The sequence below is a fragment of the Anguilla rostrata genome, chromosome 6 (genome assembly GCF_018555375.3).
Source record: "Anguilla rostrata isolate EN2019 chromosome 6, ASM1855537v3, whole genome shotgun sequence".
Classification (NCBI taxonomy): Eukaryota; Metazoa; Chordata; class Actinopteri; order Anguilliformes; family Anguillidae; genus Anguilla; species Anguilla rostrata.
Genome location: NC_057938.1, coordinates 28,115,336 through 28,130,979, shown reverse-complemented (window position 1 = coordinate 28,130,979; position 15,644 = coordinate 28,115,336). Strand labels below are relative to the sequence as shown.

General features: G+C 44.1%; 1 protein-coding gene across 3 annotated transcripts in view; it reads left to right on the top strand.

Moving 5' to 3' along the window:
* Nucleotides 1–6,656: 6,656 nt before the first annotated feature.
* Nucleotides 6,657–15,644, top strand: part of lpin1a (lipin 1a) — a 110,266-nt gene continuing 101,278 nt past the window's right edge. For 2 of the 3 annotated variants that reach the window (XM_064341012.1, XM_064341010.1), the window contains exon 1: nucleotides 6,658–6,827. In XM_064341012.1, the coding sequence (XP_064197082.1) occupies nucleotides 6,759–6,827 (69 nt within the window). In that variant the 5' untranslated portion in view covers nucleotides 6,658–6,758. Of the gene's footprint in view, nucleotides 6,828–15,644 lie in introns of all 3 variants that reach the window. The other variant, XM_064341009.1, reaches the window with a different exon arrangement.

The window sequence follows — 15,644 nt, the reverse complement described above, 5'->3', positions numbered from 1 at the left end:
TGACGACTTATCCCTAGGGGAGTTAACGGAACCAGAGACTATCTCTGACTCCATGCCCCACTCTCCTACTAGTTCAGAGAATACCAGTATGGTGGGTGCGCTCGAATTTCCATTGCCACCTAATGTACCATCCGATTATGCAAATCTCGCTGAGGTATTTAGCAAACAAAGGGCTACCACCTTGCCACCTCACAGACCATACGATTGTGCCATTAACTTACATCCTGGCACAGTACCGCCTCGCGGTTCCTTATATTCCTTATCAGCTCCAGAAAGTACAGCTATGAAGGAATACATCCAAGAGGCGTTAGCTAACAGTTTTATCCGACCATCCACTTCGCCGGCGGGGGCAGGGTTTTTCTTTGTAAAGAAAAAAGACGGTGGACTGAGACCCTGTATTGATTATAGAGGACTGAACAATATCACTATTAAAAACCGCTATCCACTGCCCCTCATGAACTCAGCTTTCGAACGCCTCCAGGATGCGTCAGTTTTCACGAAACTCGACCTCCGTAACGCTTATAATTTAGTGCGTATACGTGAGGGAGACGAATGGAAAACTGCTTTCAATACGCACAACGGCCACTTTGAATATCGGGTCATGCCATTCGGTCTCACTAACGCCCCCTCGGTCTTTCAGGCATTTGTGAATGACGTGCTCCGAGAGATGCTGGAGAAATTTGTGTTTGTTTATTTAGACGACATTTTAATATTTTCTGCCAATCTTTCGGAGCACGTTAGACATGTTAGACAGGTTTTAAAATGTCTCTTGGACGCCCAGCTATTCGTAAAGGCAGAGAAATGTAAGTTTCATGCCAAATCCGTTTCTTTCCTGGGGTTCATTGTGACAGAGGGGAAGGTACAAATGGACCCAGAGAAAGTTTCCGTGGTCATGAATTGGCCTACCCCAGAATCGGTCAAACAAGTTCAGCGATTTTTGGGGTTCGCTAATTTTTACAGGCGTTTTATACGTAATTTTAGTTCAGTGGTTGCGCCAATTACCGCACTGACAAAGAAAAATACCCCTTCACGCTTTGAGTGGACGCCCAAAGCCGAGGCTGCTTTTACGGAGTTGAAGAGGAGGTTCAGTTTGGAGCCCATCCTGATAACCCCTAACCCTTCACTCCCGTTTGTAGTAGAGGTGGACGCCTCGGAGCTTGGGGTAGGGGCAATTTTATCACAACGTTCTCCCCAGGATCAAAAAATGCACCCCTGTGCTTATTTTTCTCGGTCACTTTCTCCGGCTGAGAGAAATTATGACGTCGGGGACCGGGAACTTTTGGCGGTTAAGCTGGCTCTAGAGGAGTGGCGGCACTGGTTAGAGGGAGCTGAACACCCTTTCACAGTGTGGACCGACCACAAAAATCTAGAGTATATTCAGAACGCAAAGCGGCGCAATTCGCGGCAAGCTCGCTGGTCGCTTTTCTTCTCTCGTTTTAACTTTCTACTAACATATCGCCCAGGTTCAAAAAACATCAAGCCTGACGCACTCTCCCGGATTTTCGATCACTCTGACAGTGACCACTTCTCTGAGCCCATTGTTCCTACCACCCAGATTTTGGCCCCAGTTATGTGGGACATTGAGTCTGTGGTGCGGAGGGCTCAACGACTGGAGCCGGATCCAGGTGGGGGACCCCTTAACTGTCTTTTTGTGCCATCCAAGGTACGTGCCCAGGTGCTGCAGTGGGGACATTTCTCCCATCTTACTGGGCATCCTGGCATCCACAGGTTTAAGGATTTCCTGGCCAGGCGGTTTTGGTGGCCTGGGATGGAAAGGGATGTTCGGGAATTTATTTCCGCTTGTTCGGTCTGTGCCCGCAACAAAGGTTCTCAGCTCCAACCCTCTGGGCTTTTACGCCCTTTGCCCGTCCCGAGTCGTCCATGGAGCCACGTTGCCTTGGATTTTATCACCGGTCTGCCGGCTTCTGATGGCAACACAGTTATCCTGGTTGTGGTGGACAGGTTTTCTAAGGCAGCCCATTTCATTGCGCTGCCTAAATTGCCATCCGCACCAGAGACTGCACGGCTGGTAGTCGACCACGTCTTCAGACTGCATGGTCTGCCTCAAGACGTGGTGTCTGATCGGGGGCCTCAATTTGCCTCTCGATTTTGGCGGTCGTTTTGTTCTCTCTTGGGTGCGTCCGTCAGTCTCTCGTCGGGGTTCCACCCGGAGACTAATGGACAGACGGAATGTACCAACCAGACGCTAGAGAACACTCTTCGTTGTCTGGCTTCCTCCAACCCGACATCGTGGAGCCGTCATCTCGCGTGGGCGGAGTATGCTCATAATACGCTGCGTAACGCGTCCATGGGGCTCTCACCATTTGAGGCCCAGTTTGGATTCCAACCTCCTCTGTTCCCAGAACTGGAGAAGAACAACGAGGTGCCGTCTGCTGGGTTCTTTGTTCGGCGATGTCGGGCCACGTGGAGGAGAGTCCGTGCGTCCCTCCTGCGCTCCTCGGCCAAACAGAAGGGACTTGCTGACAGGCATCGCCGTCCGGCACCCTCCTATCGGGTGGGTCAACGGGTTTGGTTATCTACCCATGACCTTCCTTTACGAGTTGAATCTCGTAAACTCGCCCCTCGGTTTGTGGGCCCTTTTAAGATCGTGCGTAAAATCAACCCGGTCACGGTTCGCTTGCAGCTCCCTCGTTCCATGAAAATCCACCCGACGTTTCATGTCTCTCGCCTCAAGCCGGTTCTCGTGAGCGCATTGGCTCCGGCGGATGAACCGCCACCTCCGCCTCGGCTCATTGATGGGGAGCCGGTATATACAGTACGCCGCATTCTGGCTGAGAGACGAGTGGGGCGAGGTGTTCAGTTCCTTATTGACTGGGAGGGCTATGGCCCTGAGGAACGCTGTTGGGTCCCCTCTAGAGACATTCTGGACCCTGAGCTTATTCATGACTTCCGCAGGCGTGGTTCAGAGGGCCCGTCTGGGGCCGGCCCTTAGAGGGGGGGTCCTGTCATGGTTTTGGCTGATGCCACCATTTCTTTTCCTTCCTGCGCCTTTTCTTCAGTTATTACGGCCATTGGTTTTTTCATGGACCTTTTCTTCAGTTATTACGGCCATTGAGTTGATTGAATTATACACGTGCAAATTTCCTTTTACTATTTGCACCTGTTGGTGTTCTATTTAAACCCTGAGCAAGCCGATAAGCTTTGCTTCAGTGTCACTTATGTTGCACGAAAAACCTCATTAGTCCATTTTCTGTGATCATGAATTTCATTATGTGCAGCAGTTTCTGAAACAATGGTTGTTTTGGTCCAGAAGTCTTGGGAAAATATTTGTTAAAATGTGCATATTTTATTGCATAATGAATATTCTTAAATCTGCTTTTCATATTAAACGTAACGGTCATCAATCAAGTTTCAAAGTACATCTGGGAAGTTTCATTTTGCCTTCAAAAGTCTGATATTCCCCATTCACTTTAATGGGGAGCTCAATGTTTTGCCCTCAACAACAAAAAGATCCAGTACAAGCTTACTTTCAGGGCTTCACAGCTTAGGTTGGCTGACGGTGTGCTCTCCTGTCTAGTTAAATATGCATGTCTATGGCATTATCACGTGTTTCCATAATCACCCAATTACATACACACAACACTTTTCTCTTACCCATCCAATCGCAGGCACACATCACCAATGGAGCACCTTTTTAAACCAACAATCATACCTCTCTACTGCTTGCCAGCGCTGCTTTGCATCTTTCACTGCTGCTGCTCAGAATTGTGTTTGGATCTGCTTCTAAATACTGGGGGGTTTACTGGTATTCCTCCTGTTTAGTAGAGGAGATGTTTAGTATTCCATGTTAGATAGGGTAGTGCTGGTGCATGCACTGCAATACCTGAAGCAGATCCATTCAGTGTCAAACCAAAAATATTAATGTAAATATTTTAATACATGACTTGTCCTGACTGATAAAAATGAATCTATTATTTTTAATAAAAAATGTTTTTGTTACCATGAGTTGTGACCAGTAAGCCTAATAAAAGCAAAAGCCGGATGGATGATTATGCCTGCTTGAAGACTTCTCTGCAGCTTTTAAGTGCAGAAGCGGAGCATTTTCCCCTGAATTTGCTACAGTATTAATATCACTTCCTAATGTTGTGCCCATTTGTAGAAGCAACCGCTATAACACCGCACAAGAAGAGAAAACTGGTTTACCTTATCCAGCTGATTGATCTAACTTAATTGCCATGGCTTCAGGTTTCTGTATGTTGCCAATTTGCCCCTGAAAGGAGGAAAAGAGAATTAAATAATAGTCCATAATTAGTGCATGTATGACTGTGTTATTGACAGTGGTCTATAATCAGCTTTATTATTTTGAAAAATTATTAATGTAAAAGAAAACTCTGCTTTAGAAGCACCACAGTCTTTAATTAGAGATTCCAACATCAAGAATGTGTATATTGTATATTGTACTCTATATACTATGTACAGTATATGTTCATGGATGCTTATATGTTTTCATGTTACTAGTACATGTGTTTGTGTTTGCATTTTAGTGTATCTATTAATATGTGCCTGCTAGTATGTTTGTGTGTTTGTTTTTGTGCGCAAGCTGTTTCTTTGTGTGTGTATGTAAGCGCACACATGCATGCTTGCTTTTACATCTCTGTGCCTGTTAAAAATGATTACTTAGAATTATTTGCCTTAAAGCAGGTTTTCTTTTGTTCTTGGTAAATGTCCTCTCCTTATTCTCAACATACATTTAAAATACATTGCAGAATAGTTAGTCGCTAATTTTCCAAGCAAGAAAGGTGGAAAGAGATATGACTCTGTTAATGCTCAAAGCTAAAGCATACTGCTTTCTAGCTGGTTCTTCCTAAGCAGCATCCTACTACACAACTGTAACTGTCTGTCTTGAAAGGAAACATTTTTGAGAGTACATGTTCTGTTACCATCAGTCAGTTACTTTTTGTCAGAATAGACAATGACGAGTTAAAAACATATTCAAGATATACTAAGTAAAGTGAGCAATTCACCTTGCTCCCAAATGAACTAATAAGCTAAATTCATAGCAGGTAAAATTAGCTTCAATAACATAAGTCAATAACATAAGATAATACAAGTACAGTTTATTCATAATAATAATAATAATAGGGTTGGCAGGTATGCCATCCAGCACCAAGATTTTGGCACTTTTCAGGGTTCCCTAATTTAAAACTAACCACAATGACCACAGACTCTTAAAAACATTCATTTCTGTACCTTCTGACCCTATTTCAACAGACAGAATTCACAAACAACTTCACACGTCCACACAATAAAGCCCCAAACAAAGAGGATTTTGCATTTTCTCCTTCTTTTTCCTGCCTGATTACATCATCACAAATGCTCCAAGCCCACAAATAACATGTCTCCCCATTGGGCATTTAAAGTACATCAGCCAATTAAAAACATGCAAAATGACATATATAGAATTACATATAATGCATCATTTAAAAGAGCAAAACTTTCATATTAATGTCTCCTTCACTAGTAGCTCACCGAGTAGCATGTCTGCCTCTGACACTTTTGGATAACTGACTAGGTTCGAGCCCCCCTTGGACTCATGAAAACCTCTCACTCATTACACTGCCTTGCTGGGTACCTAAAAATAAAACATTTAAACTATTGCTTTTGCATCTGTATAATCTTTGGATTTATATTTCTCAAATACAAATAAAATACACCCACACTTTAGACAGTTCCGCTTTTGGCATTTTAACCAAGTTTAACATTAGCTACCTTGCTAAAGACACGACAGACCAACTGTACAACCTTAGTACTGCAGATGGCTGTGAAATTAAAAAGCACTTGAATAATAAAATACACCCACGCTTTAGAGAGTTTCACTTTCGGCATTTTGACCAAGTTTAATGTTAGCTACCTTGTTAACGACTCATTGGATGCACACGCAAAATGACATGTACAGTGCCTTCGGAAAGTTTTCAGACCCCTTCACTTTTTCCACGTTTTGTTACGTTACAGCCTTATTCTAAAATGGATTAAATTCATTTTTATTCTCATCAATCTACAGACAATACCCCATAATGACAAAGCGAAAGCAGGTTTTTAGAAATTTTAGCAAATTTATTAAAAATAAAAAACTGAATCATATACATAAGTATTCAGACCCTTTGCTATGCCATTTGCCACTCTGGCAAGCTAATTAACTGGTGAACACATAAATGACTACTTGAATAATCGGACTCACCCCCTAGTGCAGGGATCATTAACTCTGGCCCTCAAATCCAGCCCTGGTTTTCTTTTCTCCCAGGTAATTAGTGCTACTGATTGGCCAGATTCACACCTGACTCCCAGGCAAAGGGAGGGTGGAAAACCAGCAGTTCTCGGCCCTTGAGGACCGTGAGTTGCTGATCACTGTCCTGCCCTAGTGCATGCCTAGGGGTGTGTTTGTTTCTGTGTGTGTGTATGTGTGTGTGTGTGTGTGCATGTATGTGTGTTTGTATCTGCATCTTGCAGGTGTAGCTTTGTGGAATGGCTTATCTCACACAGATGCCTGAGGAGTCAGCAGCCCAGACTGGGCAGCCCTCAGCTCAAGACCCTCTCGAGTTTCTGCTTGGAATGCCTTTCCCAGAACTGCTCTGGTAAAATTAGTACCAAAATTCTACACACTCAGGATATAGTTCTCTACTTGGAGAACCTCAGAATCAATTGCCACAGTTACAGAGGATAAGTGAACAAGAGCCTGTGGAACAGCAGGAGTCACAAAGGAGCTCAAGAGCACTTTGATCACGGTCAACAATGGAATCATGATATCAATAGAACGCTTTGAGGAATTTTACAATGGTGGAAGCCCTGGTGATTCAACTTGGTCTTGGGTAATTAAACTGCTTTCTAGTTGGTTTTCTGGGCTAGTGGGGCTCAAAGAGGTGTTGTGGGGTGAGGTGGGGAGACTAGCATGGAGTTCAGGAATGCACAATAGCGAGCAGAGAGTGTGCAAATATGTGGCCATGGCTGGTGAGAAAGATTCCAACAGAAGCCTGAGACTAGAGGAAGGCTGATGAACATAGACATCAACAATTTATTGTGACAATTTAGCCATATGCTGATACTTTTAGACAAAAGTTACTTATAAAAAGTATATTTTTTTATGGCTGGAAAACACCTCAAAACTAGGCATAAGTAATGCAACAATAAAATAAGTTCAATCTGTTTTCCTGTTTGAATTATACACTACTGTGCAAAAGTCTTAGGTACCCGTGAAACAAATGCTGTACAGCTAAGATGCTTTCAAAAATAACGAAATGAAAGGTTATAAATATCAAAAAAATAATATAAAGAGCAGTAAATAGTTAAAAACTAAATAAAATCAATATTTTGTGTGACCATCCTTCGCCTTTAAAGCTACATCAATTCTCTTAGGTACACTGTACACTGCAGTTTTATAAGAAAATCGGCTGGTAGGTTGTTCCAAGCATTTTGGAGAACTTGCCACAGTTCTTCTGCAGATGTTGGCTGTTTCGCTTGCTTCTGGCTCTCCAGGTAATCCCAGAGACCCTTGAACAAGTTTCTATCTGAAAAGTAGTCTATTACTTAAAATATTACTTTAAAATATAAAATATTTATTTAACAAAATACGAAAGTGTATCTGCCAAAATTCATTTTTTGGAAAATTCATGTTTGGAAATCTCAAATTTGCTCTTTTCTACTGACACACTAATGCAGAAAACAAAAAATAAACATCTAAGACCAAATATAGTATATATTTTATATTTAAAAAGACTTTAAAAAGCCTAAGACTTTTGCACAGTACTATATATATTTGAAATCGGGTGAACTAAAAGAATGTTTTTCACTTTATTGAGTAAATTAAAGTGTATTGCTCTTTAAGGAGTGAATGCTAAAAGATTAGTCATAACAGTATTAAAGACGGGTGTACTGCAGAGCATGATGTGGTGTCCGTTGTGTTGACTGGAAACACAGAAAATGGGGACAATGACTGCATATGCTAGGTGCATCAGGCTCTGGGAAGCCTCCCTGTATGAGAAGGACGAAACAGAGATACACACATGAAGCTGGCTAGCCATAGACAGCTGAGGTCAGGCAGTTTTGCTGTCCCTGCAAGATGATCCTGAGAGGGGTGGGACCAAGGTTCTAGGGCATGATGGGCCTCTCCAAGAACCCCAGGGGTTAAGCATTCTGAGAGATAAAAATACTGCAAGTATATATTAAAGGTATAGAGATAATAGCAATATTCTGGGCTCCTAAAAACTGCAGTACATAGGGGCCTGGGTTAACATTAATCTCAATATTTCCGTAATAACAAAATGTGTATTTAGGTGAGTAGGCCAGTCAAATAGTTTTTAATTACAAATTTTTGATCCTGTTGAATAACAGGGGTGGAGGGGAAGCCACATATCCTCTATAAATTAATTTAAAAATGTTTATCATTACATTAAATTAAGCCCATTTAGCAGACTTTCTTATCCATAAATGCTTATTTAAATGCTCCATTGTTTTCTTGTTGCATAATTAAAAATGTAGAAATGTAACTATCGTGTGGTTACTATTGTTTCTTTGACTTTGAAATATTTGGCAATATTTCACCAGTTCTTGTTAATTTTGAATTATAGAGGCGCGTGAAAGCCAGGCCCTATGTAGGCATTGTTCACAGGCAGTAAGTTAATGCATCGCTTGCATGTAGGCTCACTGTTGCCATCTTGGTGCCTTTTCACTAGATTTAGCAAATTTTCAGACCCTTCAGCGACTTAGATTAGATTAAATTACATTTATTTGGCAGACGCTGAGTTTATTTAACAAAAACGTCAATCTTGAGTCTTACAAACCTATCCACACATACAGTATGTTTGGCTGCCGCCTGTTCATCTGATGTATGCTTGTACAGACAGGGCCAAGTGACTTGAAACAATTTAGGAGACGCTGGGTAGCATTGCTTTGGACTACAGCTTCTTTAAGTTCTGTGAGGCAAGATAGCCTATATAGTTTTTGTAGTACAGTAACTTGGCATCATTTTGATATCAATATTTTTAATGGCAGGACTAGATTTAGCCAGTTTGAATGAATGACTTATAGACAGTGCTTTGTAAGTGTGAGTAACGTGGCATTTTTGTACATTGAAAACGTGTTTTTAATGATATCATTTCTTTTTGCACTGTGTTTGTAATGGGTAAGTGATAATAAGAAATCATATATAAATGTAGGCTATGACAGACATGTTGCACTCATAGAATGACGACACAAGTCTTCCGGTGCCACATATTTTAATGAAAAGAAGCAGTTCTTTTTCATTACAAACAAAACATAATAGTTTTTACAGAGACACTCGGCTTAGCTTGCTAATATTCCAGTAAAAAAGCTTGCTACCAAGCACGTTGCAATACTGTTCTGTATCACACTCTTTTTCTTAACAGAGATGATTGAAGTCATGAAAAGTAATGAAGCCCCCTTTTTACAACACATAAATAAGCATTATAACATGGTTCGTGAAGAACCCATTGTAACATAGCTAACTAAATATGTGAACAACAATATAGCCTGCAGCTAGAACAGAAGGTAGTTATATTACTACCCAGTTTACAAATTATCTTACAACATTGTCATGTCTACGCTGGTAAAAGTCAACAGGAATTTGTACACAAAACTATTGAAATTTGTGCTTCATATGGTGTTACCTGCAAATAAAACATAAAAGCTTTTAGCTGACCACATACGCAGATACTCGCTCTTAGCTCATTTAGCTTGTTGCTAATATTCCAGCAAAACCAAGCAAGACGTCCTGTGCTTGTGAATCTCACACTGAATGGCGGCCACTGCTATCTACTGGCATCAACTGGTATCGCACTGACTAACAGAGAAACATAATGATTCTTGCAGTAATATGTATCTCATAAAAAAAACTTTAGGTTACTATCTTTAGGTAACCCCGGTTTTCTGAAACATTGAATGGAGAGATCCACCTATGGGGAATGACATCCGGTCATGACTCCTCAGAAGCATCCAATTGCACCAAGTCTGGCTCTGACAGACAGTAGCGCGTCCAATGCTACAGGAGGCACTGTCCTCCTGTAAGAGCATATAGGACGCTGCAGCGCTACTACTCATCAGTGAACATACTCGCTTCTCATGCGCGACAAGCAGGGCAGTCTTGGTGGGTCTCTCCACTTGATGTTTCAGAGAACCGGGGTTACGATAGTAACCTAAAATTCTCTTTCATCATCTCGTTTCGAGATCCACCTATGGGGAGATATGGACAACTCCCATATTGCCCTATGCTCACAGTTGAGAAACTGTCAGGCCAGCAAGGGCAGCCTCCCCCCTTGAGGGATGTCTGGCACATCCCATAAGGAAGTACTAAACACAAAGCAGGTGAGGGGAGATGCATGAGCTTCACACAGAGCTCACCCCCAGAACTGCGTGGGCTACCAGAGTCCTGGTGACGTCCAGGCGGTAGAACCTAGCAGGTATGTGGAGAGGCCCAGCCTGCAGAAGCCCAGCCTGCAGCTGAACAAATCTCCTGCAAGGAAACCCCACGGAATAGGGCCCACGATGCAGCTATGCCCCTCGTAGAATGAGCCCTCAGGCCCGAGGGGGGTGTTATCCCCTTTGAGTCATATGCCATAGCAATAGCTTCCACAAGCCAATGAGACAGCCGCTGCTTAGAGATGGCTTTCCCTTTGCAGGGCGGGCCCCAGGCGACAAAGAGCGGATCGCTCTTTCTGGAAGCCTTAGTCCTTGTTATATACGTGTGGAGAACACGCACAGGACATAGTATATGCAGCCTTTGATCCTCTTGAGAGGAGTAAGGCAGTGGGTGAAAAGCAGCAAGCTCCAACGCCGCACACGTGAAAGCTGGGAAGCTTTTAGGCATGAATGCTGGATTGGGGTTAAGAGAAACCCTGTCCATATTAGGGGATAACATTGCGTACAAGGGATGCACTGAAAGCACATGGAGGTCACTGACTCGCTTAGCCGAAGCTAGAGCGAGCAGCAATGCTGTCTTGAGAAACAGCAACTTTAACTCTATCTCATTTATAGGCTTGAATGGCTGTAGAGACAGAGCCTCCAGCACCAGTGATAAATCCCAAGAAGGGATGTGCTTTTTAGCAACAGGCAGAGAACGGCGAGCCCCCTTCATAAACCTGCGAATGAGGGGGTGTTGCCCCACTGCATAGTCTTTGAAACCAACATGACAAGCAGTGATAGCTGCCAGGTAGACCTTAATGGTTGAAAAGGATTTCCCTTTATCCATAAGGTTCTGTAAAAAGCACAGCACATCAGTAACAGAGCACTGGTAAGGCACTGACTGACGAGAGGCACACCATCCTTCAAATACCTGCCCCTTATTTTCATAAAGTGACCTGGTAGAGTGCGCTCTTGCGCATTGGATGGTAGCAGCCACACGAGAGGGGACCCCTAACGCAAAAAGGTTATACCTCTCACGGGCCAAGCCCAAAGAGCTATTCGCTTCGGGCGGGGGTGGTGTATTTCTCCGTTCACCTGAGACAGTAGGTCCGTGTGTAACGGGAGTGCGCATGGCTGTACATAAAGGAGAGGGATAATCTCTGCCAGCCCCGGTGATTTTGGTAACCTGGGTGCTATCAGGATCAGTGTCAAGCTCTGTTCTCTCACTCTGGCTAGAGTGGGAGAGATGAGAGCGAGGGGAGGAAACGCATAAAGGAGCACATCGAGCCATGGGTGGGCCAGTGCATCCACGCCGAGAGGCGTGTTCTCGTCCCGTAGCGAAAAATACATAGGACAGTGGGCATTTCCGTGTGAGGCAAAGAGATCTACGGCCGCACAACCAAATCTTTGCCACAGCATTTCCACAATCTGGGGATGCAACCGCCATTCCCCATAAAGTGGGTTTCCCCTTGACAACAGATCCGCGCCTGTGTTCAGAATGCCTGGGACATGGGTCACGCATATCGACAGAAAGTGAAGGCTGCTCCAGACCAGCAGTCTGTGGCTAGACAGTGGAGCTGGAGGGAACGCATGCCACCTTGCCGATTGACAATGCAACCGCAGTCGTGTTGTTGGAGCGGATTAGCACATGATGACGGGGGAGAAAATATCTGAGAGCTATCCAAATGCTTAGTAGCTCCAGATAATTGATGTGAGCTGAGCATAGCTGGATCGGCCACTTCCCATTCACAATACATCCCTCCTGAGTGGCACCCCACCCAGAGAGTCTGTTGTCATGACTTTCCTCATGAGAACGAACCCGAGAGGGGTTTCCTGAGTGTAAAAGTCAGTGCTTTCCCAGTGATGCAGAGTTTGGTAGCACTTGCGTGTCACCAAGAGGCGGTGATGAAGATCGCCCACAGGGCTGAGGTGGAGGGATGAAATCCATTTCATAAAGCCCCTCATTCTTAATAGCCCCAGCAAGAGGACCTGAGAGGCTGAAGTCATCAGCCCTTGCAGCCTGAGGCATGTGCGATACTGTAATAATAATAATAATAATAATAATAATAAATTAATTTTATATAGCTCTTTTCATGAACTCAAAGACGCTTTACAATAAGTGGTACATACATACCACTCTGCCCTGGCCCAGTTGGGCATGGCGGTTCACAGCCAGAGGCTGTGGGGGATGCGTGGGATGCGGCAGCTGAGGCGTAGCTCTGCGGGGGAGGCAGAGTTAGAAGGCCTCATCCTTTTTCTTTTTACATCGCACCGCTGCTGCATGAGAGTCAGCGCAGGGCTGAAAAGAGGCTGGCCTGGCTCAACTGGGGCACCTGCGATGCGCCTCTTCTCACTGTCGGGCAGACCAGAGAGATTAAGCCACAGGGCCTGCTCACCAGCTACAGCCAGGGCCATGGAGCGACCACAGGCCTGGACACACTGGCGAGCATTGTGCAGAACCAGGTCGTTAATAGTGACAATCTCTTGCTACAGTATGGGGGAAAGGCTCCGCTTCTCGAGCTGTTTCCCCATCTCCTCAATTAGCTTGGCTTGGTAAACCGAGAGTAGAGAGGAGACATTGAGGGGAATAGCAAGGGCTGAGGACCTGTAGGAAGCCTGGTGAATGGAGGCTGTGAAGTGGTCCATCTTATTTGGTAGGGTGGGCTTTGGTGGCGCCAAAAGCCCCCCTTGCGTGGGGTTTAGGTGTCGAGCTATGGAGGGTCGACAGCCGGGGGTTCCCCCATGGCATGGGCGGCCATGTCTTTGATTCTAGGACAGGAAAGCAATGCTTGAAGTCAAGGGGGTCCTTCCAATAGTGCCTCAAGTGTTTAGCACAGGCAGGAAGGACTGGGAAAAGCTGTTTCTGAGGGCCCGGGGGAGGGCCTAGGAATTTCCTGTCGTAAACATCCTGCTCCTCATCGGCGGGGTTCTGGAGAGCTGGCCATTCGATGTGGAGGCAGGTGGAGGCCTGCTCGCACACCTCCAGAAACACAGCGTGGGGTTGGGCGTTAGCCGTCCCCATAGCCAATGCTAACTGGGCAGAAGTTATTACATGCCACTGGTGCGTCGTTGTGCTCCGACTCAGGCACCTCTCCCTCCAGACTTGGTGCAATTGGATGCTTCTGAGGGGTCATGACCGGATGTCATTCCCCAGGTGGATCTCGAAAAGAGATGATGAAAGAGAACACTTTGTTTTATGTACAAAAATTCCAAGTTACTCACACATACAAAGTACTGTCTATAACTCATTCATTCAAACTGGCTAAATCTAGGCCTGTCATTAAAAGTATTAATATTAAAATGACGCCAAGTTAATGTACTACAAAAACTATATAGGCTATTTTGCCTCAACGAAATTAAAGAAGCTGTAGTCCAAAGCAATGCTACCCAATGTTTTTCTAAATTGTTTCAAGTCACTTGGCCCTGTGTGTATATAAGCATACAGTACATGGACATGCCAAACATATGTGTGGATGGGTTTGTGAGAGTCAAGATTGATTGAATACCCCTGAATATGTCAAATGTGTATGGGTATGTATGTATTTAGCTGGCCAGCCTGTCTGTTGCATGAATGATTGTATGTTTCTTGGTATAAATGTCTGTTCGTAAATGTGAATGTTACATGCTGCAAGGGAAATGTCCCCATGGGGATAATGAAGTATTGTATGTATGTATTTGCACAATCATTTAAATGGCTTGCATTTGAGGTATTTGACACTTTGATGTGACACAAAGTTTAAATGCCATTGTAAGATGGTAAGATGAAAAAACACAGGGCCAAGTGACTTGGAATAATTTAGAAAACATTGGGTAGCATTGCTCTGGAATACAGCTTCTTTAATTTCGGTGAGGCAAGAGAGCCTATATAGTTTGTAGTACAGTAACTTGGCGTCAATTTGATATCAATACTACAGTTTGAATGAATGAGTTATAGACAGTGTTTTGTATGTGTGAGTAATTTGGCATTTTTGTACGTTGAAAACCTGTTTTTTATTTCTTTTTGCAAAGAGTTTGTTATGAGAAAGTGAGAACAGTAATGCATATAAATGTAGACGATGAGAAGTATGTGTACACATACATACATGCAATCACGTATACAGCATACGCAGTGCCGGACGTAGACTGGTTTGATTGGGAGGCAGAGCAAGATTTTGGGGGGCCAAGTTGTGGACATGATTCATGATGAACAGCAGAGCGGAGCTGGGTGTAAAATGCAAAGTAACCCTTTATGAATTGGTTGTGGATTATGGCTATCCTTGCGTGAATTTCTACAGTCTGATGAACGTGTACTGTTAGCACTTTTGCTTTGCTATGTATGTAAAAAAATGGCTGTGACATAGGGTGCGATGGCATAAGTATAAAAAGAAGCTTGCACCATTACAAAATGGGCAGAAATATCCCCAGTGTATGTACCCACTCACTGGCGGACTCGGGGGGGGGGGGGGCAGGGGTGCCCCCCCTGGTGCCCCCATGGTTGAAAAAGCATCGCTAAAATGTGGCGAAAATGAGAGGAAGTGCCCTATTGGCTGCCCTTCACATGGGGAAAAAAATGATTGAGTTCCCTCTTGGGTGCCCCTTCATGCAATAAATTATGATGTGCCCTCTAGAGCAAGAAAATTTGATAACGTGTCTTAATGAGTGCCCTTCTAGTGGAGAAAACATGATGCAGTGCCCTTACAATGGTCTAAACTTGATGTTTCCTATGGGTGCCCTTCCAATGGAAAAGGGTGCCGTTATGAAGTGCCCTCTATGCCGCCCCTACTTGACAGTGTCCCAAAGGGTGCCCTTTCCAGTAGAGAAAATGGGATGCAGTGCTGTACTAGGATGCAGGTGCCTTTCTGATGAAAAAAACTCATGAAGTGCCCTCTTAGATGCCCTTCCAAGTGAGAAAACACGATGCATCATAGCTTTTTGCGCGCTGGTGGGGCACCATGTCGTGCAGTAGGTGCCCTTTTTATTTTCTCGCCCCTGCCCTTCAAACAGCCTGAGTCCGCCACTGTACTCACTCATCTGATGGCCATGCAACAAGCCTTCATTAACAAAATTATCAGCAAGCTCTTAGAATTTGAGCTCCGTAGGTTGCAACTTGTGTACCCTTCTGTCCTGCTCTGTTTTCTGTTATTTTGTTCAGATGCCGTTTTAGTGTTTCTAAGGTTTATAAGGAATTTCGATAGGCTTAGCTGTTCACTGTTTTGCTTAGCTAGACAGGGGAGAATGGCAGCACATACATATGTCCCAACAATCTTTGCATATTAGAAAATAACAGTAGGCCT